Source organism: Equus quagga, chromosome 22 (genome assembly GCF_021613505.1).
Source record: "Equus quagga isolate Etosha38 chromosome 22, UCLA_HA_Equagga_1.0, whole genome shotgun sequence".
NCBI classification, from domain to species: Eukaryota; Metazoa; Chordata; class Mammalia; order Perissodactyla; family Equidae; genus Equus; species Equus quagga.
The window spans coordinates 37106846-37134838 of record NC_060288.1 but is presented as its reverse complement, the minus strand read 5'-3'; the positions used below and the strand labels follow the sequence as shown (position 1 = coordinate 37134838).

Sequence of the window (27993 nt, the reverse complement as noted above, 5' to 3'; positions counted from 1 at the left end):
CTATTTATTGGTAGAAAAGAACAAAATGCTTATTGCCAGTGTAATCCCGTCTGCACTTCTGTGCAAGACATGTGGCTCTTAACAGATCAGCGTGACCACCCTGTCATCGCAATGTGGCCAGGTTTTACATGGTTTAGACAGCTTGCTCGTGTCAGATCCTCACGTAAGGCTTTATCCTAAGCCTTCTTGTCTCCTTACCTTGCAACCACATACACAATAACAGGTTTGCCAACATGGTGCCATCTCATCCAGCCTCCCCTCGAGGCGATGACAGACGTCACAGGGAGCGTGGGAGTCCTGCGGACATTGCATTACACCCCGCCTTCGTGTCCAGTGACTCAGACCTCGTTTGGGATGCACTCCACGCCTGTGAGCAATTATTAACATCCGAGCAAGCTCTGCCTTGTTCTTCCTGAGCCACCGGAGCCATGGGGAGACGGGGATAGCCCAATTACTGGTGACCTCCCAACCGTGGTGAAGGGAGGGCATTCAGAGTCCAGCTCCTTCACGACCATCTTTATTTGGGTCCTTTAAAGGAGAGGGACAAAATGAGAATTGGAAGTGTGTTTCCTAATTACTGTTTGTGGTTTCTGGTCAGCTGATCCGAAGTTTCACATCCTCATCTCTACAGCCAAACTCGACGTAGCTGCCGGGGAGGAAAATTGGAAGAAAACGCTCAGGTAAGCTTCCATTGTTTGGCAATTTCACCAATCTACCAGCTCAAGGCGCTCCTTTTTGGATTTGGCTACCTTATGACATTCTACCTGTGATTTTAAAGACACTGAATTTTACTTTCTTTTCTATGCCTCCATATTTTATTTATGTATCACATTATACTTTGTAGTAAGGGAGGAGGGTGAGTTTTGAGTCCCTAAATTTGTTCCTAAAACAGTAACTGAGGTGAAAAATCAGAGGCATTTTCTCTCTCTGCGGATAGGAATTAGGCATTTCCCAAAGTTGCACCCCATTCTTCAGGTCACCTGAATACCATCTGAGAGCATTGCAAGAGCAGGACCTGGACAGGCCTGTCTGGGTCGGGGAGAGCCCACCTGGACCACAGCGTGGCTCTCTGCAGTTCTAGTTCATAATTGGAGGCAGTTCCTTTTTCTCTCAGCACTAGTGACATTTCTTCGCTGTGGGCACTGTCCTGTGCATCGTAGAAGGCGCAGGAGCATCTTCCGGCCCTCCCTACTAGACGCCAGGAGCACCTCCACCCCGCCCCACCAGCTGTGAGAACCAAAGGTGTCCAGACTTAGCTGGATGCCCTCAAGTGGGGGCGAGGGGTCCACACGATGCTCTGCTTCACTGACCCCCCCAGAACAGCTGGCTGGGTAGCCCTTAACCAACATAATTTTATCAAAGCATTTTTTAAATTGCTGGTTGTTATGGTGACGGGTTTGACCAACAGAGATTTAAGGATTCTTTGTCTGGGAGATAATTGTAGCCATTAGCTTCAAGGTCGGCATTTTCAACAGAGAGGGCCCTGCCCTGGTTTAGCTGACCCTCGCAGAGCAGAAGCCTTCATGCTGGAGGAGACTTTAGACCAATCTCATCTTCTCACGTTTGTGGCTCAGAGAGGTGAATCCACCCTGCCAAGGTCACAAAGCCAGTGGAGGGAAAACCCTGGCAAGAGAGAGGGAGTGTCAGGACCCAAGCTCAGAGCCCTTTAGTGCATTCTGAGCATCTTGGATCCAAACCATGGGCACCATGGTTTGTGGCTCAAAAATACTCTTTTCAGAAAAAGAAATGGACACAATGAATACTCATATAAGCAGGAATGACTATAAGAAGATAGATTTTGCTATGACAAATGTTTTTTCCTTTCTAAGAAGCTTTCATTTTGCCACAGTTGTTGAAGAAAATAATATTCATGACCCTCGTTAAAGAACCGTAAGGCAGATTTTATTCAGGGGCCATCCTGACAAGCGTAGGGGCCACAGCACTGGGGTTTTGCAGTAGCGGGGAGAGACTGAGAGGCTCAGCTCTGAACACAATAAGGACAAGTGGGGATTCAGAGCCAAGGAGTAGGGTGTGTATTGGGTGGTGGTGGATGGGAAGTTACTAGGAGGAAACACAAGACTGGGGGCGTTCTTGCTAGACCAACTCCACGGGATTCTTGCTAAAGTGAGGCCGAGGTGACAATATCGAGGGTGGGGGATTTCCGCTAAAACTGGGCTAAATGTGGGAAGACAGAGCCTGAGTGTGGGGCCTTGAGGCTTAGAGGAGTCCAACTAGAGCTGAGTCAGGGGAAGGGTCACTGTCACAGCTGCGCAGAGAGCCTGGCCACCCGAAATGCAGAAATCCAGAGAATCAGGCTTGTTTCAGACCCACTGCCACCGATCATGAACACGGGTTCCGATGCTTTGCAAGGTTGTCTGGAAGCACGGCACGTGGATGGAACACCTCCCCTGCAGGGTTACGATGCTCTCCGCTCAGATTTAATGCCAGGACATTCTCTCCTCCCTCCCTCCCCTCTGAGGGCTCAGTCATTTCCCTTAGTTCTTAGAAAGAAACCGGCAGATGAGGGGAAACCTCACCACCACTCCTCTGCTAATGTCTTTTCAAACTCTGACTTTTTCTTAATTAAACAAACAATGAGCATGCATTGCTTATATGATCAGGAGAAAAAAGATAATGTCAAAATTGTCCCTCCCCACCTCTTCTGAAAAGTCCATTTCAATCTTCTTCTCTAAATACCACATGATGCGGTATTTCAAAACTCAGCTTCATCTTTGCGCCGTGGTGAGCAGCTGGACAAGTTACTTAACCTGGCCCTCAGGGAGCCTTGGTTTTCTTGTCTACAAAACACGGGGAAGAATGCTTGAAAAATGTGCCAGACAATGTGAGGTCTGAATGAACCATTCAGCGTTGGCGCTCGGCCTGGGACCTCACACAGTAAACTTGTCGTTGTCGTTACATCCTGAGGGACGAGGAGGCAAGCCACCGGGTTGGAAGCACAGGTGTCTCCTCTGGGATGAGAGTCACGTGGGTCCCACGGGAGCAGGAAGCAGGCGGCATTGCATTCCAAGTTCTCTCAAGTCCACTTGGATATTTATCACCAGTTACACCTGTAATTTTTGAAAAAACGATTGCGGTTATCACTATGCTTTGAAGATGGCGGAGTGGAAAGACAGGATCCTTGAATATCTAAATCCAATCTTTGGAATATTAAATCTAAAACCTAAATGAGACATCAGAAAAATAACCAAATTTGAATGTGGGGGTACCTTCTTCCTAATGTGCTGAACACATCTAATAAGTTTACAATATTCTATTTTCAAAGGGCGTTCATTATTTTTTTTTTTTTTTGAGGAAAATCAGCCCTGAGCTACTTACTGCCAATCCTCCTCTTTTTGCTGAGGAAGACTGGCCCTGGGCTAACATCCGTGCCCATCTTCCCCTACTTTATATGTGGGATGCCTCCCACAGCATGGCTTGACAAGCAGTGCCTAGATCTGTGCCTAGTATCCAGACTGGCAAACCCTGGGCCACCAAAGCAGAGCATGTGAACTTAACCAGAGCATGTGAACTTAACTGCTACTCCAGTGGGCCGGCTCCTCCATCATATTTTTAATTCAATTCATTTTGTTTTTAATGAGGTAGGGTAAAGGAATTGGTATTGACAAATAAAAATGGCAAGCAATAGGATATACTGGAGAATATGAGGAAGCCATTTTGTGTAAACCTAATTCGGCCTGACCTTGTCTTTCCAAAAGGGCCTGACCGAGGCCGTTGAGCATGCATTGTATATCTGCTTTAGATATTCCCTATGGCAAGAACAAAGGCCCTTGAGATAAAGGTGCAACTTCCCTCCCCCTCCCAACGTTGGCATTCCCTTAAGGATCAAGCATCTTTCCTTAGACTAGAAGCTGATTGCTGCGCTCACCTGTGACCACCCAGCTCAAGACAATAGACTTGCCTCCTGCTACACCCTCTGAGATAGCAGACCCACCACCTGCTGTGTCCATCAAGCGCTGTGATGACAGGGCAATCACGTGACTATTGTGGGAGAGACATTTCAATCATATGTGAAACGTCCTGCTTGGGGGTATACAACTACTCTGTATACCTCACTTCTATGGTGCCCTTTCTTCCTTCGGGAAGAAAGGCCCCGGGCCATGGTCCTCAGATTTCAGCTCAGAATAAACTCACCCAAATTTTCATTTATAGATTGGTTATGGATTATTTTCGTCGACAGTATTTTATCTTTTATTTTTTTGGGTGAGGAAGATTGTCACTGAGCTAACACCTGTCACCAATCCTCCTCTTTTTGCTCAAGGAAGATTTTCACTGAGCTACATCTATCCCAATCTTCCTCTATTTTTTGCATGTGGGACACTGCCACAGTATGGCTTGATGCACAGTGTGTAGGTCCGTGCCCAGGATCTGGGCCCGTGAACCCTGGGCCACTGAAGCAGAGGGCATGAACTCAGCCACTATGCCACCGAGCTGGCTCCAATACAATGCACTTTTGAGCACCTCTCACAGAGTTGGCCTGGGGGTGGTGCAGGCAGCATGGATAAAGATGACTTCCGTCCAGATACTTCTCATTCCTTGCCTCATCTGTCCTTTCAACAATACTTATTGGTCACCAATGTGTGCCAGGTACTTTTCCCAGTGCTGAACAAGACCAATTCCTGCTCTCATGCAGCTGGCAGTATAGTCAGAAGACACAGAAAATAAAGAAATAACTAGAACAAACCCATAAAAATACAGCATGTCTGGTGGTGACAAGTGCCGTAAAGGGAAGCCTTCGGAGTGAGATCCTTGGGCCAGGGCCCTGCTGCATGGTGACGCATGAGTAGTCCTGGGCCAGCACAGCAACCGAGCCCCAACAGGTAAGCGCCCCAGGAAATCTCAGAGCACCCTCCCAGGTGTTACTTCCACATTTCACAACTGAGGCCGGGCCTCGCAGGTCAAGCAGATGCACACCCAGGGCTCACGGCTGGTGGCTCTGGAGCCCAGGTCCATCTGACTCCAAAGCCACATTTTTCCACTCTAGGCAAGGCTGCTCCTGGCTCTCCAAAGCCTGGTGTCTACACTCAAAAACAGAACCCCCCAGTTCTAGGTTCCTTGACTCCATCTTCCCTGTGCTGGTTCTTCCACAGAATGCTCCCACGCCAGAGGTTTCCATCCAGAAAGTGGAGACACCACCTCACTCCTGAAAACCAGTTCACAGTTCATGAAGCTGTTTCAGCTGCATTACCTCACAATTAATTTGTTTTTTAAATAACGTGTGCTGAATGCCGACGTAACGCCAGCTGCTGTTCCAGCTAGTAGCATCTAATTCTCTCCACCATGTGGAGTGGGCAGTGCATATTTCCATTTTACAGACTCGGATCCTGAGGGCCAGGACAGGGGCCAAGGGCTAGGAGAGAGGCGCCTGCTGACCAGGGATCCATACAAAATGAGACCACCCACCCTCGAGTGCTTTGAAAGCCGTACCCCAGTGCAAACATGTCCAACCTCCTTTTCCAGGGTCCTGGGAAGACTAAAGGGGCTGCTTGAGAGGGAAGAACTCCCGGAAATGTTAGTGGCTGCTGTCTCTACATCACTTTGTGATTTTCAGGGAGCTTGACATCACGGGCTGTCAGGACTGACAGCCTGCCTATGGCTGGGTCAGGAGGGTTTACTGGCTTTGCAGAAAGCAGAACCTAGAAACCGGGGTTGGGAGAAGTTAGGTCATTTGCCTAAGGCCACAGGGTGGTTTGGGAAGTGAAACTATACATTCAATGCTCGACATCTCCAGAGGCTTGGTGGCCTTGGATGGCCGACTTATTTTTCCAAGGAGCTCTGGGTTCCGAGCGCTGAGTCACCGTGCTTGGTCACTGCGCAGGGCTGGGCAGACCGGCCTGCAGCTGGGCCTTCACAGGCTGGGTGGCGACGGGCTTCCGTGGGTCTTAGTGGGGGCTCATGGGTCCTTCTTGAGGGTCTTCCGTGGGTCCTTCGTGGGGTCTTGGTGAGGAATTTGTGGGATTTCATTGGGGCTCCTTAGGGTCTCAGAGGGGGCTCCTCGAGGTCTCAATGGCGGTTCCGTCGGAGATCGGTGGGGGCTCCGTAAGAGCTCCGTGGGGTGGTCTCTGCGGGGCCGAGTCTGCGCCGGCTCGGGCCCTTGCTTGGGTTGCGGGGTACAGAAGCTTCGCCAGTCACGGGATGCCGGGAGTCTGGGGTCAGCTCTGACGACCCCTTCCTTGTGCGGCCAGGTGTCCTGGAGAGGTCGGCTGGGGCGTGACAGCTTTGTCTTGGGTCGGCGCAGTTGGAGAGGGCCGGGGGCGGGGCGGGCGGGGGGCGCGCGGACCTCGAGGTCCCGGGAACCACGCCGGTGACCTCCCGCCGCGCCCCGCCGCTCCGCCCGCATCCCGCCTCCGGCGCCCGTGGTCCCGCCCGCACCCCCGCCTCCGGCGCCCGTGGTCCCGCCCGCACCCCCCCGCCTCCCGAGCCCGTGGTCCCGCCCGCTCCCCCACCTCCGGCGCCCGTGGTCTCGCCCGGCGGCCGCGCGCAGGCCCCGCCCACCGGAGATGCGCATGCGCGGCGGCGTTTGCGGCGGGGTCGTGACAGCTGACGTGCGGTCGGTGAGGGCTGGGTGGACGCGGGCGGGGGTGAGGGGTGAGAGGCGAAGGGTGAGGGGCCGGGTCGTGGCCACAGCCCTGCAGTCAGCGACTGCCGCGCGGGGCGGGGCGGGGTCTGCGGTCCTGTCGGGCGTCCGGTCCCGCCCCCAGCGCCCCGGGCGCCGGCCCTCAGTGAGCGCGGACGGCCCCGGCGTGGACCTCGCCTGCCCGTGAGCCTCGGGGACGGCGACGCGGGGCCCGGGGGCGGAGAGAGGACAAGGCGGGGCGGTCGGGAACGGGGGACCGGGCAGCGGGGGACGGCGGGCTCGGGGTCGGGGACGGGGGACCGGGCAGCGGGGGACGGCGGGCTCGGGGTCGGGGACGGGCATCCTCCCCTGGGCCGCAGGGCGCCGCCGGCCGGGCAGCCCCTCCGCAGAGCAGGGTCCAGACCGCGCAGGCCGAGGGGTCACTGCCTGGGTCAGAGCCCCGAGCTGGGGGCCGCGGGGACGGGGCGCTGCGGGCCGGGTCAGGCGGGCGCTGCAGGAGCCGGCGGCGCCCCCTCTGCGCGCCTGCGCACGGAGACCTCGGGTGGGGGCGCTGCCCGGCCCGCGGGAGGAAGGGTGCGTGCGCCCGCTTTTAGGGAAAAATCTGTTTATATTCCGTTAAGCGAGTGACCCAGCAGACGCCCCAAATAGTAATAGTGCTTGGAGCTCGGAGGAGGCTTACAGGGCTTGGTTTCTTTATTTTGATGCCTGTTTATATTTTCTGTATCTTTCTCATGGAGCCTGTATCTCTTTTGATTTTGGAAGAAGACGTTTTTGCAAACTGTCAAAGTATCATTCTCAGAATAGGAGAAACCTGGTTGTCATGCAGGCAGTGAGCACGTGTCAGGTGGCATTTAACTCCCTGGGAAGGACCCAGCAGGATGACAGACTGTTCAAAAGAGCGTGGATAAAAGGGACGCTGGGGAACGTCCTGCTTGGCCGTGAAACCACCGCCTTTGGGGTTGTCCCTTCTCCTGGGCGGCCAGGGAGATTATCCCACCGTGTCAGCGTTGTACAGGTTGACCTCTGACTTCACGGAGGTGGAGTGCCTGGGCCCCCATCCCTGGTAAAGAGTGACTTTCAGTGTCTGCCCTAGAAAGTCAAGTGATCCGCAGGGGGGCTGTTAAGCAGTAAGCCAGCATGACATAAAAAGGCATGCAAGCCTTTTTCCTTTTTCTGACTTCATTGCCAAGTTTTTATCTCCTCCAAACACAAAATGCTGGCATCCGTGGCAGTTTAGCCGGCGCTGAACAGAAGGGGCTCATGGATGCTGTCAGGAGGAGCTGAAAGGGTCTGGTGGCTACTGAGCCCCATCCTGGAGACATGGCTGCCTGGTCCTGCTGCAGCACTGGGGCTGACACTCTTACTAATGTTTTTAAAATGTCCAGTGCAGGAGAGCAGCCTAAACCACCAGATCTTATAAAAAGAAAGAACGAGATGAGGTTCCTAGATAGATTCTTCCTGAAGAATCTGAAAGCCTGCAGAGACGGGGCTTTCGGCCCCTCCAGGAGTCAGTTTTCTCCTGGCTGCAGCTGGTTGACCACTGAGATGAAGGGCCATTGTGCGTGGGCTTCAAAGCCTTCTGGATTGGAAGGATAGGATGAGTCCGTGCTGCGGGCCTCCTGTTGTGCTGGGGGAAGGTATGAGCCTTCCCTTTGGGTCTCAGGCGACACGAAGAAGCCCTTAAGTTGAGCTTGAGGCGAGGCAGGCACAAGGAGTGGAGCAGTGGTGACCCCAGTGTCCCACCGAAGGTAAGACGGATGTGGTCAGGGTGAGCAGGCCAGCAAGAGGCAAAAGGAGAACTGGAACTCTGCCCCACCCCCGTCTGCACTCCCATTCCAGAAGAGGGCCTGGGACAAAGGGTTAGCGTCGCCCCTGCAGCCGTCCCTGTATGGTGTGGATTCAGGGGACACTGATGTCAGGGGCTCAGCAGTGTCTACAGGGCCCCAGGGAGGCTGCCCGGACTGGGTGCCGGCAGATCCCCATGACCCAAGGCCTGGCCTTGTTCCCTCCTGGCGGTTCACCTTGTTTGTGCGTCCCTGACGGGGGGTGCTGACTTGTGCTGACCACACCCTGAGACCCAGGGTGACAGGTTAGACCAGCCCCAGCTTACCCGGAAATGCTGTGCCCGAAGCTGTGTGGAAACAGGTGTACTGGGGAGGTTTGGAGCAAGGATCGGGACAGGGACATGGTTACGGGCTCTGAAGGGGAGCAGGTGCTGTGCTCATATGGTGAGTTGCTTCTGTTTCTCTAATTGACAGCGGCTGTGACTGCGGGGAGGGTCTGCCCTGACTGGCTCTGCTGCTCCTGGTTTTTGCTCCGGTGCCGACCTTAGCCTGTCTGAGCTTCCTGCTTTAGGCGTGACACTGTCTGCAGAAGGGTTACCTAGAAGGCTTGAGGATCTGGAAGTCAGTCTTGGGTGTTTCTGTGCTATGGGTTTGAAAGGAATGTTTTTCCTAGATCTCTGGGTCCTTGGAGCCAGTCCCTGGCACCGCCTCCCCCCCTCCCCGAGTGCTAGCACCATCTGGTCCTGGGCCCTCCTTACGTGTGCCTCTTCACTGCGCCCTGTGCCTCCTGTCCTCCCTCAAGGCTTCTCACTGAGGCAGTCGACACGCGGTTCAGAAACGTGCAGAGCCAGGAGCTGGGGTCTGTGCTCTGGCCTCTTCCCAGTGGGGAGTGGCTCCTGGTCTCCTGGCCTCAGTGTCTCTGTTGTCCCTCCCCCGGGCCATCCACGTCTCCACCCTGGAGGCACACCCAGGCCATCCCCACCCAGGCCCTCTGCTCCACCCTCAGGACCCCACCTCTCCTCGTGCTGCCTGATGGGAAGCAGGGAGGTCGGAGGAGGGAAGGAGGGAAGACGGATTCGTGGGGTCTGTGGTGAGGGTTTCTCTCCAGGGTAGTGTCTCTAGCTCGCATTCAGAACCACCGACAGCACACAGGAGACTCTTCCATGCCGTCTCAGTAATGCCCGCCTGGTTTGGAAGAAGGAGGAGGCTAAGCCAGCACACCTCAGAGCTGTGGGACTTGACGACCAGGAGGGGACTCGAGACCGTGCCAGCTCAGTGGTTGGGCACCTGGGCACTTAAAAGATGGCCCGGCCTGGCCACCACTCCAGGGCGATGAAGTCAGAATCTCTGGGGGAGGGCCAGGTGTGGCGTCTTCCATAGGCATGAAAGAAACAAACAGCAGCAACCTCTGCAGCGGGTGTGCCCCAGGGGCCAGAGGCCTGAGTCTCCCTGTCGTCGAGGCAAATAATAGCCTGGGCTCTCTTATGTAAGCTGGAAACATCCTGTTACCCGTTCGGAAAGAGTGCATGATCTAGTTGAACATGCCTGGCTGGTGCTTCATGTTAGTTACCAGTGTCCCCCCCAGTGTTTATGTCTAGTTCTTATTCCCCTAGTCAGACGCGGGTCTACTGTGGTTAAGAAGCTTGTTTTCTCAGCTCCTCAGTAGCAGAACCCACTAAGCCAGGCTATTCTTGATCCTTTGTCCTAGTGCCCTGCAGTCCCTCCCAGCCAGACAACCTTCCTGGAATAGCACCTGCACTGACCGCTTCCCCGGGGGCGAACGCGAGTCATTGTTTCAGACAGAGCCTTTCAGAGTCACGGGGACCCTCCCGTTCAAGCAGAGGCTCCACAGAGGCGGTGGCTTGGCCAAGAGCATAGTGGTGCAACTGTGGGAAGTGGGAACCGTAACCTGAACCTCATGACTGGCTTGCAGCAAAGTACAGGAAGGAATTTGGGAAGGAGCCCGAATTTTAGCAGAGTTTACAGTTTCGTGTAGGGCAGCCCTTTGCATGGGTTCCCATGAGGTTCTTGAGGGTGAGGCTTCCTCTCTCCCCGACACTGAGAATCTGTCTGCCTTGCTGGTATTACCCTTGCTGGAAACTGATCTGCACTGTGAACTTCATACTGCCCCACCCTGCGGGCTTAGAAGGCGGCCGACCACCTGCAGACCCAGATTGTTCTGGGTTCTTTTATGAGACGGTCAGTCAGCTCCCCCCAAGAGGAGATGGAGGAGAGGCTCGGGAAAAAACAGCTTATTGTGCTTGTGGGTCCCAGAGACAGCACCACGCTGGGCCACACAAGGCAGCACCGCAGGGTCAGGAGGCAGAAGACAGGAGCAAGGGGAAGAACTGGGCCATGGCCTTTCCCGGGGTTCCCACAGGAAGGCAGGCAGGGCAGGGGAGCACTCAGACTGGCTGGATGGAATCGTTTCCTTGGGTTTGGCTGTAGGCAGAGGAATCTCGCTCCTGGGCACAGGGCAGGTGGAGGGGCCAGCTCTGGTGGCAGGTGGGCATGTCACAGGCCTGCTCCTGCTCTGCTGTCTCTGAGGATCGGCCAGCTGCGAGGGGCCGTCTCTCCCAGCCAGAGGGTTTTAAGATGTCACAACATCATAATGCACAGAAAAAAGTTAACCTACACACACAGCTACCCCGAGCGAGTGCTCTTACCAGCCTCTTAATGTGGTGTTGAACTTCATCTGTGTACAGACCGACTCTTCAGTGTGCTGTGAGATGTGTAAATAAGCTGGAGTCTCGGCGTGACACAGACAGAGACCGGTCTGCACCGGGGTCAGGGCAGCTGCCCGGTCATCACTTCACCCATACGGAGCATCCTGTGTGGGGAACATGCGGCAGGGGCGAGAGCAGGGAGCCATCGGGATTCTAGGTGGAAATGGGGTGTACTCCTTTCTTCCCTCACAGATTCCTGTCCATGCAGAGCTGGCCTGTTTAGAGCTGAGTGGTACTTGAATAATGGAAAACAAACACTTCTGTGAAGTGTTTCCTGAGCCCTTTGCGCCAGGCCCTGCGCCAGGCAGTGGGGCACAGGGACGGATGGCTGCCCGTCAGGGCGCTGGTCCAGTGGAGGTCAGGGTTATTAGCACTTAGAGCGCGTCCTTAGAGACGATCATGGAGAAGACGGTGCGGTATGAGCAGGTAGCACACATACCTGGCCTCACTGGTGGCACGGCCCCTGGCCTGGGAGGGCCTCTGGAGGGAGTGACATTGATGCCAGGACCAAAGAGTCGGGCTACCGCCTGGGGCGGGGTGAGGCAGGACTCTTGTAGGCAGAGGGCCTCAAGAGCAGAGGCCGGGAGGCAAAGGACGTGAGCTGCAGCGTGGCGCGAACTGCAGGGCTGGTGCAAGCTGGAGCCAGGGAGCTGGGCGGTCGTCCCGAGGGGCTCAGAGTTCAGGCTGTGAGAGGAACGTGCGTGAAGACAAGGAGCATGCATAAATTTTGTGACCTGTGGAGGTAGCTCCACCGCCTTCTGTGGTGCTAACTAGTGTAAAACCAGCAGGTGACCTTCCAGTTTGGTTACATGCCGGAGTCCCGCTCCGGCTGAGTCCAGGTTCCTGAGGGAGGGACGGTGTCGGCGCAGTGAGGGAGGAGACGTGAGACTTGGGTTGGTGTTAGCAAGTCCAACTTTTTGTGCACAAGTGTCGTTTTTATATTTTTCAGGACTAGTACAGAAATAGCTCTACAAATATTCTCAGAGAGATAAGGAAGTAAAAAACGAGCACAAGAATATTTATTAGCATTCTGTTCCATAGAGCATAAGGTTAATGATCGTCTTCTCTGCAATTAATTATTGTTTGTTGTCTCTAAGCTAAAAGAGATAGGTACCTTGACATCTGTTGTAATTCATGGTAAAGTTAAATCAAAGAGAGAAGGTCCAGACCTCCGGACAGGACAGCATTCCGTCTGTTTATATCCTGGGGGAGCCACCCCTGCCTCCCTCAATCATTTACGCCATTAGTGTAGATGGTTAATGGCAACTCCAGGGTATCTTATCCCCAGGGCTATTTGTGTTCTCAGCGGGTAGTTCTCAGCGTGCCCCTTAGGGGCTGAAAGCATTCCTTTGTCTTCTAGGAGGCAGGGCTAACAGTCCCCTGAGCACACTGCCTGGAGAAAATACCATTTTGTTAGTAAGGTAAAGGGCTGAAAAGCTAAGCTAAACTATATATCTTCAAGAATAAAAAGCAGAAACAAGTATAGTCATAACCTTGATAGAAAGCATGCATACATTTCAGAAAATATCAGGGGTGTCGGCTGGCCATTCTTCACCGAGGGGCATCCCTGCACCCCTTGGCCCTTCTACTCAGCAATTATATATTATTTATTGCGTTTAGGAGAAAACCTCTATAACGTTTTAACAGAAAGCAGAAGGTCAAGAATAATATATAGATACTTCTTGATCATCCAATTAACCAGCAAACTTGAAAGGACGATGCATATATATTTAGACAAAGAACTGGAGGAAGAAGGAAACATTAACCAGATGGAGGCTACAAACCTAATTCGACATCTTATCTGGGCAGGATTCCTTTCTGCTTGTCTCAAAAGGGACTGTGTGCTCCTCCATTAATTAATTGCGTCAAACGAAATTAGCTCTCAGAAAAATATCTTGAAAGTTACCTGCAGGTGGTCACATTCTCTTACTATATTTAATTTTCCTGGGAGGTAGTGCCTCTCAAGCAGCCACCCAAAGGAGTGAAAACTGGAGGTTAAGAAAGGAAAAGGAATGAAGGGCAATTAGAAGCAGCACAGGTTTCAGAACTATGTGAGGGCCCAGCTGGTTATTCTTCACCAAGGGGCGACCCTGCACTCCTCGGCGTTATCGGCTGGACCCTGTCAAACAGCCGATCAAATGATGTAGCCACGGCTCCCGGCAGTTCAGGGAAGTTCTTAAGTATATTGGAAATAAAACTTGAAACTTGTTTTACATCACCTTCAAGTTTTGTCAAGCCTGAGGTAGAATCAGAAAAGGGTTGATTGTGAATAGCAGAAATATAAAAAGGGCCGTGAAAGAATGACAACATTTTACACCGTTGCAGAGAAAAGTTACTTGTTTTAACTGAACTTATTTCTTGAATGGGTAAGTATGTTCACAATATTCCTCCTGCCTGTAGGCAACCACTGTTAGGAGGAGAAGTGCATTTCCGAAACGGTCTGATCACTGGTGCACTATACCCATGGCCCCTGTGTAAGTCATCATTTACGTACTTAGGGGATTTCTTTCATGGTCTGAATGAGCAGAATTACCACCTTGAATTTGAGAGCTAGAGAAGGCCGTTAGGATGATCTGGTGCAGGGCGGGAAATGGGTTTCCTCTGGCAGGGACTCGGTGTAGACTGGTGAGAGCTGGAGGGGGAGAGGCGCTCAGTGCATCTGCAGACCGGAGCCTTGAGTAGTTTGTGGGGTCCGTCCTCTGTGTCTGAAGGTGGCACAGCAGGGCGTGCATGGCCTCGCCCGTCTCAGATCTAATCTGGGGCGCTGGCTCTGATGAGTTGGTGGGGTCCTGAGGACAGAGTTCTCAGTGTTTGCAAGTTAACAGACTAGAACTGAGGACTTATTTTTTCCTACTGTTTGTGAGGACGTCTGAATGGCAGTAAATGGTGATGATCCTAGTACTAAACCCGCGAATACCTGCTGTGTGCCAGACATTGTTTTAGTCCCTTTGCATCCATCGCCCTGCTGGTCTCAGAGCAGTGCTTTCCGCATGAGGAAGCCGAGCCTTGGACGAGTCTGGAGCCAGGATGTGGTGCCGCAGGGATTCGAACCCAGACATGTCCCGTGGATGGTGGTGGAAATGTGGTAACATTGGCAGAGGGCTTTGCCAGACAGACTGGAGTGCCGGGGCAGTGTTCTTGTCTGGGCTTCTGGAAGTAAAATGCTTTAACAAAGTCTCTTCCGCTGTGATGATCTCAGTGTGCTTACCCTGTGGACTCTGTGAACCATGTGACTGACTGACGGGCCATGGAGGCTGGAGCTGGCCTGTGGCCGACCCGAACAAGAGTCTGGGACAGTGTCCTGTTAGCATTCCTGCCTCCCGCTCCTGGCTGACCTCCAGCTCTAATTGCATTTTCTTTCCTTCTCCTGGTCTACCAGTGGATGTTTCCTTGCTGTTTATCTTCAAAAGTTTGCCTAAGAATAAGATAAAGAATTTTTAAAAATAGTTTTATTATGTTTTTGTGGTACTGGAGTAGTGTTGTGTCCTAGATTCTGTTTAGTCACATAAAGTGAATCACCTCTTCTTTCTTCAGATTGAAGACAGATACATGAAGATCCTAGAGACCGTAGCACTGACTTCCTTTTCTTGGACAAGACGCAGTGTGGGGCCCCAGAGCCGTCTGTTGGCCCCGGGACACCTCTGATCGACGATTGAGGACCATGAGCCTCGTGAGTGATGGAGGGACCTCGGAGAGCATCTTCGACCTGGACTACGCGTCATGGAAGATCCGCTCCACGCTGGTCGTCGCGGGCTTTGTCTTCTACCTGGGCGTCTTTGTGGTCTGCCACCAGCTGTCGTCCTCCCTGAACGCCACCTACCGCTCTCTGGTGGCCAAAGAGAAGGTCTTCTGGAACCTGGCAGCCACTCGCGCTGTCTTTGGTGTTCAGAGCACTGCTGCGGGCCTGTGGGCATTGCTGGTGGACCCTGTCCTTCAAGCTGATAAAGCACGTGGCCAGCAGAACTGGTGTTGGTTTCATGTGGCAACGGCAACTGGATTCTTTTTCTTTGAAAATGTGGCCGTTCACCTGTCCAGCTTGTTCTTCCGGACATTCGACTTGTTCTTGGTTGTCCACCATCTCTTTGCCTTCCTTGGATTCCTTGGCTCAGTGGTCAATCTCAAAGCTGGCCACTATCTAGCCATGATCACATTGCTCCTGGAGATGAGCACCCCCTTCACCTGCATTTCCTGGATGCTCTTGAAGGTGAGTGTTTCTGCAAGGAGGGGCTGCTGCACTCAGCAGGAGCTGAGAGCTGAGGAGGGCCCGTCACCACAGGGCCTGCGTTCCTGGTTCACGTGGACGTGCTGGACAGCTGCTAGCATACAGTCAGTCATACACTCACTCTGGTTGAATTCCACTTTATTAACTTTAAACAGACCTTTTAGGCTCCCAGCTCCTAACAAAAGAAGACACAGTGGGTCTTATGATTCAGTAGATAATATTTATAATGTCATTTTTTTCTTTTTTTCAAATGCTTTTTTAAAAAATTGAAGTAATATGTACATCTACATACAAATCTTTTCAAAAACTTTATTTCATGTTATGTTATTGTGCACTTAACGTGAGATCTTCCCTCTTTAGAAATTTTTGAGTGTGCAGTGCAGTCTTGCTAACTGCAGGTACATCGTTGTCCGGCAGAGCTCCAGGGCTCGTTCATCTCGTTTCATTGATTAGTAACCTGCCACTTCCCCTCCTTTCAGCCCCTGGCGACCACCATACCACACTTTGACCCTATGAATTTGACAATTTTTGATACCTGATCGAAGTGGAATCGTGCAGTATTTGTCTTTGTGTTACTGGCTTATTTCACTTGGCGTGATGTTCTCAGGTTTCATTTATGTTCTTATGTATTGAAGAACTTCCTTCCTTGTTCAGGCTGAATAGTTTTCCATTATATGTGTCCAATGTGTTCTCTTCGTCCGTTCATCTGTCAGTGGACACCTGGGTGGTTTACACACCTTAGCTATTGTGAATAGTGCTGCGGTGAACATAGGAGTGCTAATAAGTCTTCAAGATCCTGATTTCAGTTCTTTTGGATAAATACCCAGAAATGAGATTACTGGATCATATGGTAGTTCTGTTTTTAGAAAATAAAACCATACTGTTTTCCACAGTGGCTGCACCATTTGGCATTCCCACCAGCAGTGTGCAAGGGTTCCAGTTTCTCCCCACCCTCGCTAATGCTGGTCGTCTTGTGCTTTTTGCTATTAGCCGTTCTGACAGGTGTGAGGTGACAGCTCCTTGTGCTTTTGACGTGCATTTCCCTGATGACTAGTCACGTTAAGCATCTTTTCATACGTCTGTTGGCCATTCGTATAGCTGCTTTGGAAAACTGTCTATTCAAGTCCTTAGCGCATTTTTTAAATCAGATTCTTTGTTTTTTTTACTGTTGAGTTGTAGTTCTTTATATATGTTGGAGATCAGTCTCTGATTAGATGGATGATTTGCGAATATTTTCCCCCACTGTGTGGGTTGCCCTCCACTCTGTTAATTGTTTCCTTTGCTGTGCAGAAGCCTTTTGGTGTGATGCTGTCCCAGTTCTTCATTTTTGTTCCTGTTGCCCATGTTCTTGGTGTCATATCCATGAAATCATTGCCAAAACCAACGTCATGAAGCTTTTTCCATCTGTTTTCTTCTTGGAGTTTTACGGTTTGGGGTCTTAGATTTAAGCCTTCGATCCATTTGGAGTTGGGTTTGTGTATGGTGTAAGATAAGGGTTCAGTTTTATTCTTTGCATGTGGGACATCCAGTTTTCCCAGTATCATTAATAGAAGAGACTGTCCTTTCCCTGCTGTGTGTTCCTGGCACCGTCACGGAAGACCAGGCGAGTGTGTGTGCGTGGAAGTACTTCTGGGCCCTCGATTCTGTTGCCTTGGTCTCTGTCTGTCTTTGTGTCAGTTCGTACGGGTTTGGGTACTACATCTGTATAATACAGTTTGAAATCGGAAAATGTGCTGCCTCCTGCTTTGTTCTTCTTTCTCAAGATCGCTGCAGCTATTTGTGGTCTTTGTGGTTTCTTATGGATTGTAGGATTTCTGTAAAAACTGCCATTGGGATTTTGATGGGTGTTGCGTTGACTCTGTCCATCACTGTGGTGACACTTTGCAGTGACTTTTTCAGTTCGGTCGTGTGTTCTTCACACCTCCATTTCTGTTTGGTACTTCTCTTACATTTTCTCTCGCTTTGTTCCTGCTGCGTCCTCTTGACTTCAGTGAGCGTCTTTGTGGTAGTTATTTAACTCTCTGTAGGTAAATCGTGTAATTGCGTTTCATTAGGCTCTGCTTCTGGAGATTTGGCTTCCTCTTTTTTTGGAACGTCTTTGCCGGATTCTTCATGTTCCTTGACTCTGTGTTGGTGTCCCGCATTAGACAAAGCAGACCCCTCCCCGACCCAGTCTTCACAGACTGATCTCTGATCTCCCCGTGGGCCCAGCCAGAGAGTCTGCAGGTCTCTGTCAGCGTTTCCTCCGCAGGGAAAAGTAGGCGGCTGTGCCTTTGTCCGCTCACTCTCTGCTGAGCAGGTGGGGCAGGAGCTGTGGTGTCCAGCAGCCCAAGCCACTCCCTCCTTTCTTCCTCGGTCAGCTAGACTGCCTGACCCAGCCACACGCCAGGACTGGCAGGACAGAAGCCAGTCCTCTGGGAGCCCCTCAGAAAGTTGGGGGGCTGGACACGTGACCCAGCTCCTCCTCCTGTGTGCGGCTGGGAGCTGGGGTCTCTGCTTGGTCCTCTGTTGCTGCACCGTGGCAGGGACTCTGGCCAGAGGGTGTTGCAGGTTGCCCTGCCAGCCCCGGCGAGCCTGGTTTCACAGTCTCCTGGGAACAGGAGCCTCTCGATAGTGTCTGCTTTCTCACAAAGGGAATATCTGGGATTTGTGGCTGAATCAGTGTTTGTGGGGAGGGGCCCAGCCTCCTGCCTGCCGTCCTGCTGGTGCCTGTCACACATTTGCTCTTTTGTTTTCCAGTAGGTTATATCACTAGTGATTGGAAGTGTCGGGACCTCGCGTTGTTATTTGGTTTATTTTTGCTTTTAAAAGTGTATTTTTTTAAATGTATGTCTTCTATATACAATCTTCATTCTCATTTTGATGTCAAAATGTTCTCTATGTTAAACTCTTTAAAATTATTTTTTAAGTACAGATTCTTGCCGTCTTTTATGACACTTTTCAGAGGATATGTTATACGGAACTTGAAGTACTGCTTTTGTAGTTGTAAATGTTTAATGCAGTCACCACTGATGGGTCCTATATTGAGCGCTGTGTGGTGCAGCACACTGTGGTAAGTGTTGGGAGGAAACAGTATAAAATATCCCTCCACCTTCAGGGTCCTGGTGGACAGATGGTGCTGGCTTGTCAGAAGTGAATTCCCAGTGTAAATGGTGCAGCCTCCTCATCCAGAGCAGAGATCTGTCAAGTCTAATGGGACACAAGTCATGTGTCGGGTACCGTGCTGGGACCTGGCGGTTCAGAGAGAAGCATTCCTGCCGTCCCCAAGGCTGCCCCTGTCTGATGCCGGATAGCACGTGTGCCTACGGTGACAGGTTTGTGAGCAGAGCCACCAGGCCCACGTGGCCCTGGGAGGAACAGGGCAAAGCTCACGTGAGTCCTGGCCGATGCACAAGGGCCAGCTGACTCAGGCATTGCCGGGACAGGCATCCCAGGGTGATCCCAGCACCTGGAGAGGTCATCACGATTGTGGGGCTCGGGCACAGCATGCGGTCCTGGGGGCATGAAGGATTTGGGAAGAAGGGCGGGAAACCATTAGTGGAGGGGACGTGTTGTTTGACCCCTAAGCTCTCAGTGAGCACTGAAGCTGCTGGTCGAGGTGAGGGTCATTTTAGAGAAGAAGCCTTGACTTGGGAGCCTGTCGGCATCTTGTGCGCCTCTCTGCCCATGCCACTTGATTTTTCAGTGCCCCCCGTGGACATCCCTCACGATGGTGGAGGCGTCCTGAGGACGGTATGAGCCGTCCTGCTCATACTGCCCTGCGTTCCAGGCTGTGAGCAGCGGTGCAGCAGTGTTGGAGTCGGTGTGGATGGAGTGTGTGCTGGGAGGCAGCATGGCCCAGCGTTCCTGTCTTACCATTCTTCTCACACATGAGGACAGGAGGCTTCAGATCAGCATGGCTGTGTCTGAAGTGATCGTCTTAACAGGGAACGCAGGGGGGCCCACTCGCCTCGACGTGCTGAACAGCCGCGGGCGACAGGGACCTCAACCCACACCCACAGGATAAGTGTGTTTGGGGTGTGATTCACTCGTTTTGAGAACATAGTTGCTGTTTATCTCGAACTTCTCTTTTTTGTCAGAAGTTCTTTGAAAAGGAAAAGAAATGAAAATCTTTCCTGTCTCTTTCCAGTCCTTTCCAGAGGTGAGCAGGGTTGAGCAGTTTCACGTGTGTTTTTCCAGACTCTTGTCTGTGCTCTTCGGGGGGCTGGGGTGGGGACAGCGCCCCTGCAGGGTCTGCTGACCCGGCGGGAGGGAGCAGGGCGGTGGGTGTCTCCAGAAGCTCCTCTTCCTTAGGTGTGGGGCTGAGGCCAGCCTCCTGCGTCCTCAGCACCCTCAGGCAGAAGGCAGGCTCCAGCAGCAGGGTGACTTCTAGAGAGACTTGTGGGGTTTCTGCTTCCTCCAACGTCTGTTAGGGTGCTGTTTGTGCAGGGCAGAAGGAGGGCTAGCCATGTGTGCCTTAGGACACACTCAGAGTGTTACCAGCCAGCAGGCCCCACCACCCAGTTGTCCCCTGAATTAGTAGAGCTTAGGGCCAGTGTGTCTGGGTAGCTTTATTTCTTGTTCCAGTTCAGATACTACTAACTGCTGTAAGTCAGTCCTGTCTGAAATATTGAAGTCTTCTTAGGCTTTTAATAAAGCTGCCAGATTCTAGCATAACTGGACATCAGGATCCAAGAATCCTCCCACCATCGAGGTCTGACTTGATGAGATACTAAAGGATGTAAATCAAAACGAAACCTTACCCTATTGAAGATCGGTTTCTGCGTCAGAAACAGTGCATGTTCTTAGCATTTCCTCCTGGAATTCTGTTCTGAAATGTCGTTTAGAATTAATAGTAAATGAATTACACAGGACTCAAACATCTAAATATCCACAAAAAGACTAGTCCATAAGTAAACGAGATGATAGAAAAAGCAAGTTATGTATGTCTGCTGTTGTATATATGTGCACACAGTGTATATGTGCTACTGTTGCACACAGATGTGCTGTGCGCACTAACCACTGGGATCCACAGCTACAGAGTCCTCTTTGCATGTGTTATGTCACAGAGTTTGTCACTGAACCCCAGCTTTTCTCAAAGCATTTGGTGAAAGCCTGAGTGAGACCGAAGAACGCTCACTTCTCAAGCTTTGAGTTTTTTAAACGTAGTGTAATTGCTTTATGAGTAAACGTTCATGTTTCTGATGTGAGTATTAATAATTTGAGAAGACGACTTTTAGTAACTGAGGAAAAGAATGGAAAGAGTCCTTCGTTTTATGACTTTTGAAGCGAATGGCCAAGTGAATTGCAGACTAAGCTTGTTAGAGTCCGTGCCCCTTAAATTGGTCAAGGAGAGGTGTTTTTCTGTGTATAAACATTTTGTTTTTGTCTAGTTGTGCAGTTCCGTGAATGATCAATGCTCTCATGAGTAGTAATTGGGTGCTGTCATCTAGCTTCTGGCTGGCAGCTTTGATACACGTGGATGGAGGACCGTCCTCCAGAAGCTGGCATCTGGTGGGGGAGATGCGTGCGAGGCCCTGCTCACGGTGACAGAGAGTTCTAGAATCTGGTGGGGCAGACATGCATGAAGACGTGCTCATGGTGACAGAGAGGTCTGGCGTCTGGTGGGGCAGATGTGTGCGAGGCCATGCTCGTGGTGACAGAGAGGTCTGGTGGGGCAGATGTGGCATTGCTCAGGTACAGGGCATGGCAGGGCTAGCACTGTCTTTCTGACGGGTTTTCTTGGCTGTTTTGTTCATTGGATAAATGTTGAGTCCTTCACTTTGGTCACAGTGGGGAGTAAAACACACTCAGCCTACGAGGTTTCCTGTGTCCTGGCAGCTGTGCTGGCAGGTGTGTACCCGCTGGGAATGCGCCCGCGTGTTCATTCGAACACACCATTGCTGCACTGTTCATGTGGCCCCGACGGGGATCTACCCAGGGACACAGCAGCAGTGAGTGGGCACGTGAGCCACACGGAGGAGGGCTGGGCAGCCGTTGGGGGGTTTCCACAAACACGTTGTGTGGTGAGGTGAGCCTGACCCACAGGTGCACCCTGTTGATTCCTCTTGAGGTCAAGGGCACAGGCAGGGTGGTGGTCCTCTCGTGCCCGGGTGGGGTCCTGGAGAGGAACACGCTTCTGCACGTACATTGTCCTCCAGCGAGAAAGAAAGCAGATCAGCGCACTGAGCCCCTGCCAGCATGGAGCTGATGGCGGGTGACATGGGGACACGGGCCTCAGATAATTACCGATTTGGTGAGTGGTTTGAAGGACATAGGCACCATATTGTGGGAACATGTAGTGCAGGCGTTGCTTGACATGGAGGTAATTTCATCCCTTGAGTTCCTCTTTGTTTCTGCTGAGTCCCTTGTGGGTGTGCAGTGGATCGTCCAGTGAAGAATCATTAACTGACTAAGGGTCAGTAAGTGTGGTGTGCGTTCTTTGGCAGAAGTGAGCTGTGTGTGCACGGGGCTGATGGCGAGGCCCTGAGTTAATCTGTGGTCCAGTCCTAGTCCCCACTGCCTGCTGTGTGATCTCAGGCAAATTACTTAACCTGCCTGGTCTCTGTTGGAAATTGTGAGTGTTGTGAAGCATAAATGAGTCACGTGCACGTAGGGGCTTAGTGCTGCTCCAAATTAAAAAAAGGAAACACTGCTTGTACTGTTTTCTTGATGCTGACATGCTACTGGTTGCAGGTGGTACTGACTGGGGTGAAAGCTTTGTGAGGAGGAGGTGCTGCGGGCGTGGGGGAGGCGCATCTCACCTGCAGTGATGATGTGACGTCGGCTCTCCATTTCCTGGGCTCCTGGAGGTGAAGGCAGGTCTCTAGTCAGGGACCCACTGCCTCCGTCCTCCAGGAGAGCCTGCAGCAGACGGCCGAATCGGAGGTAAACCATGGGTTCAAATTAAGGAGTAACGTTAGCTTTCTGGGGCCGCCCGTGGCCTGGTGGTTGAGCTTGGCACACTCTACTTTAGTGGCCTGGGTTCAGTTCCCACATGTGGACCTGCACCGCCGGTCAGTGGCCATGCTGTGGTGGTGACCCACATCCAAAAACAGTAGAGAAGGGAAGATTGGCAACAGATGTTAGCTCAGGGCGAGTCTTCCTCAGCAAAAAAAGAGTGATAGTAGCTTTCTGTTTTTATAATAGATGTTTCTCTTCTTAGGAAAAGAATGTTTAATAACTGCTTGGTTAACATATACTTATTGGAAAAAATGTGAAGAATACAGAGTGCAGAAAGGTAAAGAAAAGTCAAATTCCCCTTTTGTGTGTGGCCTTTCAGCCTTTTTTTCTGGCCTTGTAAGTGTATGTAAGGACACCCGGTGCCCAGCCTCTTTCCTCTTACCCCACAAGCTGGTGGGTGCCCTCACGGACACCTTTCTGCAGTGGTGATGGTTTATCAGCCCCATCTTGTGCTCTTGGGCATCGGGCTATTTCCTGTCCCCTGCTGTCGTGGACAGTGTCTCCAGGATCACGATGTGCTGTGTGTACTTTTTACGTAGTTTTCTGGTTGTTTCTTGGAGTAAATCGCTGAAGTGCAAGTGCTGCGTTAAATGGTGTGCAGGGTAGTTCATATTTGGATGGAATTCCACAGAATCTCTCCCAGAAAAGTAGTATTTATCTACATTCACACCAAGAGTATGTAAAGGTCCTGTTTCCACAACTTCGGCATTAGCTATTATCCAGCTTTTTAACTGTTGCCAAGCTAAGTTAAACAATGCATTATTTTTTTTTTTTTGAGGAAGATTAACCCTGAGCTAACATCTGCTGCCAATCTTTCTCTTTTTGCTGAGGAAGACTGGCCCTGAGCTCACATCCAGGCCCATCCTCCTCCACTTTATATGTGGGACGCCTACCACAGCATGGCTTGCCAAGTGGTGCCATGTCTGCAGCCGGGATCCAAACCAGCAAACCCTGGGCCACCAAAGTGGAACGTGCGCACCTAACCGCTGTGCCACCAGGCCAGCCCAAACAATGAATTTTGAATTTTCATATATTTCATCGCTAGTGAGTCTTTTCTCATGTTTGACGTTCGTATTTGCTTTATAAATTGCTTCGCTTTGTCCTTGACTGCTTGACTTTCACCCATTTTTTCCTATTGGAGGTTGGTGCTTTCTTTTTGGTTATTTTTCAAACCTTTAAAAATAGCCTTTGTCATTTGTCACATATTTTGCCGTGCATTCTTTTAACTTTTTTCATTTAGACACTTTGTTTTATGTAGTCAACTCTATCAATTTTTACTTGTACAAGTCATGATTCTCATATCATGTTTAGAAAGCCCTTTCCCACACAATAATTATAAAAGGGTTTCCTGTCTTTTTTTCTAGTACTTCTATGGTTTTCCTTTTCCTTTAAACATTGATATTTAATCTCTTTGAAAATTATTTTTCTGTAAGATGAGAAGTGAGATCCAACCTCCCCCCCTGTCCTGCGGGCTGGCCAGGTGTCCTAATGTAGTTCTGTCATCCGTCCTTTCACTAGTGATCTGAGATGCTGCCCGGGAGCAACCTTCCGTGCGTTTTCACTTTCTTCTGCATTTTGCGTGTTCTGTTTTTGTGCCGGCACCACTTTATCTCTGAAACTGTGGTCTTTGATTATTAGTGAGACGTGTTCAGCCCTCCTGCTCGTCACACCTTTCTGGACTGTCCGTGCACATTACTGCACGGGGTGAGCTTCCAAATGACTTGAAGTCGGTGAAAATACTGATGTGTTCTCGTGACTGGACTCAATCTGCGGATGGATCCAAGGAGGGCAGATGGAGCGTCTTGGTCCCCTCCAGGAACATGCTGTGCTCGTTTTACACAGGACTTCCTCAGAGCTCCCCTTGTTAATGATCGGTTCACACCAGCGCTGCGAGCGTGTGTAAGACAGTGAGGAAGTGAAACGCCGCGTTACTTGCTCCCTTGCCTGTGGGCCTCCGGCTCACTCTTGCATAACCCTGGGGCCTGCAGAGCCTAAATCCCCCCACTTAAGCAAGTGCGTCCCACAGGGGCACGGAGCCCGCCCGCTGCCGGGCTTCAGCTGCCGAGACAAACTGTTGCTCGGTCCAGAGGAGCCTGCAGGGGAGCAGGGCCCAGTGCGGCCGGGGAGGCGGTTGTCTGAGGTCCCCTGGTCCAGCGTCGCCTGTGCTGCCAGTGTGTCACCCTCTGAGAACCGAGCGCATTGTGATGTGACTTTAGACAGCCAGAGACCCACCCAGCCTCTGGTCCTACAGACGGGGAGACAGTCTCAGCATCGGCTGCTCGCATTTGGCTCGAATCGCACGTCACTTCCCGTCAGACTGATGAGCGCATGCTCTCCAGGCCCGAGTTTCTCCTCCCGCTGTGTCTCTGCCCCTTTCCTTGGGGAGCTGTCTTGTTTTGGCTCTGTGCCTCCTTGGCTCTTACTCCGTGTGTTTACCCCACTTCAGCAGTTGTGGGGTCCATGGGGAGCCTGGCTGCCATCTCCCTTCAGCTGGCACCAATCACAGGCTTGTGGTGTTTTATTTGCACCTGGATGGGGCACATGAAGTGCTTGGGAAAAGCCACCGGTGGTTGAAGGTGGCGGGTGCTGAGAGAGCACTTGCTTGAAGGCCATCCGCCGAGTGTGGCCATGCCTCCCGCAGGAGCCCGAGGGCCACACAGCGGCCTCAGCTCCCGCTCCTGGGAGAGCCGTAGTCCACACCCGGACCCGGCACTCTGGTCCGTGCTCCGTTAATCTGCCCTGTGCTCTCGCTTCTGCTGCTCTTCACATTCGTTTTCTCCTCCGGGCTTGGTGGGAGCTAGTACAACAGGAGTTTGCAGTATGTAGAACTGTGTCGCAGTAGAGAGTTAAAGCTACAATGTTTCTTCTGGGTGTTATTTACAGATAACTTAATTATCATTAGCACTAGACTGGGCGTAGGCTTCTCTGATCTAAGAGTATTTCAGACACATCAGTTCCTTGGCTTTCTGTCCATTTTCCTGTCCATTTCTAAGGCAGTCCCTAAGTCATTGATTCCATCGATTCTCATTTTTCCTTGTCAGAGCTGTGTGGACACACTCTTGTGATGTCAGGAGGTTCTTTCTCTTTTAAATGTAGTCACTCTCAGAGGTCGGTTTGCTGGGTCCCCTTCAGGTTGGGCAGGTGTGGCTGCATAGAGCCCATCCTTTCCTGAGATCACAGTCGCTCTGCTGCCTGACGTGCCAGCCGCCCCCCCTCGCCTTCCTGACCTCCGGCTGTCCTGTGTTCCTGTGCCCCTCTCCCGAACCACTGAGTTTCCTCCTGCACACGCAAGACAGTGTCCCCATCCTGCGAAGGGGAGGCCCTGGCATGGAACTGCAGAGGAAGGTTCTGCAGCTTGGGTTTGGGAGAGGAGAGAGGTTGGTTGTGGACACTCACTGGTCTGAGGGGTGCTGGGCTGTGTCCCGTGCCCACTGTCTGGGTGCTGACGAGGTCTCGCCATGAGGTCCCACCTTCGTGTCCAGGGCCTGATGCATTCCATCTTCAAGTTCCCTGTTCACTTTTAGCCACAACTGTTGGAAACTAGCTTTAGTGTAAATTTGGAATCATTTTAAGGCAAATTCATTCTGGCTTGTCTCCAAGGACTACTGGGGTCAAAGTATCAAAAACAGCTCACCGTAAACTCAGCTCCTCCGAGAGACCGTCCTCCTGGATGGGGGCTTGGTCTAACAAGGCTGCCTGTGTCTTCAGGTTTTACCAAACAAGCACTGCTTATTTACTCAGTATGTGCGAATTCAAGGTAAAAAAAAAAGAAAAAGGATTGAATCTGCTCTAGGGAGCAAAAAATCAAGAAGAGCAGACGGACAGGTGAGCAAGCAGCAAGGCTCGCGCCTCCTGTTGACGGGGCTCCAGAGAGGACCGGCCCCTTCCCGAATTAGGCCAGGGAGAGGAGAGCTTGGCTAGAGGCTTCTGTTGCTTTCCGGCGAGTGAGAGATGTCGGTGAGCGAGGCGGCCGGTCCCTCTGGCGTGTGGTGTGAGCTGTGACGGCTGTGTGCTGACCCGTGTTTGCTCTGTCCTGCAGGCTGGCTGGTCCGACTCCCTGGTCTGGAAGCTGAACCAGTGGCTCATGATCCACATGTTCCACTGCCGCATGATCCTCACCTACCACATGTGGTGGGTGTGCTTCTGGCACTGGGACGGCCTGGTCCGCAGCCTCTACCTGCCGCACCTGGCCCTCTTCCTCGTCGGGCTGAGCCTCCTCACGCTGGTGCTCAACCCCTACTGGACCCACAAGAAGACGCAGCAGCTTCTCAATCCGGTGGACTGGAACTTTGCACAGCCCGAACCCAAGGGCAGGGCCAACGGCCAGGTGCCGCAGAAGAAGGAGCGGTAGCCACGCAGGAGCGGCCGGGGCGCTGAAGGGCCAGCACTGCTTCCCCACGCGACTAACTCGTGTTTCTGTGCTGTTGATTCCGCCGCGGCCGCGGAGTGTCTGTGAGACCTGGATTCGCCTTTAGGAGCAGAGTTTTACATCTCTAATTTCGTTCCTGTTAGGAGCTTATCCTGCAGGGCCGTGTTGATCATCTGGGAAGGGTCCGTGGTGCGGAGGGACGGCCGTTTGAGCACGTGAGGTGGCTGCACACAGAGGTCCCTGTGGTGGGGGGTCAGGTCACATCCACTCTTTCTGGTCACATGTTCCACGTTTTGTGTGTCTTACTCCAGAGTCGTGTTCTTAGTTGGGGAGGGTGGCCCTAAGAAAATGATGCCGGTTCTCGCCCTCGTCCAGCTCCCCCGGCACTGTGCGCAGCAGTGCCCTCTAGTGGCAAAGTGGCATGCAGAGCGAGGCCTGGGAGCGCATCCACCTGCTGGGAGCGTGGTGAGATGAAGTCCTGTGAGGTTTTCTTTTTCATCAAGGAAGCGACATTAAAACAAGAATTTTGTATTCATATTGTGTTGCGCAATTGGCAAATGGAGGTAGCTGTTGAGTAATTAGATTCGTCCAGGTTTGAGGGCCATTTTCAATTGACTGGGTTGCCGAGGTGTTCCTCAGTTGGTGTTTCTCCGTAGATTTCAAGACAAGGTGGCGGGTGCTTTCCCTGTGAGCTGTGAGGTCGCCCGCCCACCCGCCCGCAGCGACACTTGGCTGCAGGGACGTCCCGGAGCGTGGGAGGCAGCCCTGGGGCTGGCGGCAGAGCCTTCTTGCGCTGCTGCCTGGGGGTGCGTCCGTCCCTCGGTGCTCTGCGCTCACAGGGCCCGGGTCGAGTTCCTGCACCAGCCCAGCAGTTCTGTGGGAACACGTACAAGTGTTCTTGCCGTGAGTGTGCAATTAAACTGAAAAGCGGATTGTTATCAGAAGCACCGTGAAAGTGTTGGTGAAAAACACATTGTGTTTGTTGTAAAAATCATGTGTGACTTGTGCTTGTTATGTAACACGGAACTCTCAGAATACTGTATTTGGATTACTGGTACATTGTATTGATTATGTTTGTCATATGTATTACCTATTTATCTCATTTTAAGAAATGATCTAAATCTTAAAAATATCCAGCAAATTGTGTCCCTGCTAGACCACTAAGACCCCGTGGCTCCCGCTGGCCTGTGCTCGTGCCCTTTCTTGTGGAGGCAGAGGGAGCATTTCCCAGCTGGGCGGAAGCTTAATAAAGTGACTGATGTTTACAGGATGCAGGGGATGTCGCTGCTTGTTTCGCAGACTGTTCACACGGCTGTGGATGTTTTCTGTCTTGGAGACACCAAACGTCATCATAC

At 51.9% G+C, this 27993-nt stretch overlaps 1 protein-coding gene across 5 annotated transcripts; it reads left to right on the top strand.

Moving 5' to 3' along the window:
- The first annotated feature begins 382 nt into the window (after positions 1–382).
- On the top strand, positions 383–27908 carry CLN8 (CLN8 transmembrane ER and ERGIC protein). Of its 5 annotated transcripts, none has more exons than XM_046648446.1 (3): positions 383–680; positions 14640–15309; positions 26309–27908. In XM_046648446.1, exons 2-3 carry the CDS (start codon positions 14767–14769, stop codon positions 26618–26620), a joined length of 855 nt encoding a protein of 284 aa, XP_046504402.1. In that variant the 5' UTR covers positions 383–680; positions 14640–14766; the 3' UTR covers positions 26621–27908. The 5 variants fall into 5 exon arrangements, with proteins under 5 accessions (XP_046504402.1, XP_046504405.1, XP_046504406.1 ...); XM_046648449.1 differs by lacking the exon at positions 383–680 and adding an exon at positions 6522–6568; XM_046648450.1 differs by lacking the exon at positions 383–680 and adding an exon at positions 6551–6572.
- Positions 27909–27993: the final 85 nt, after the last annotated feature.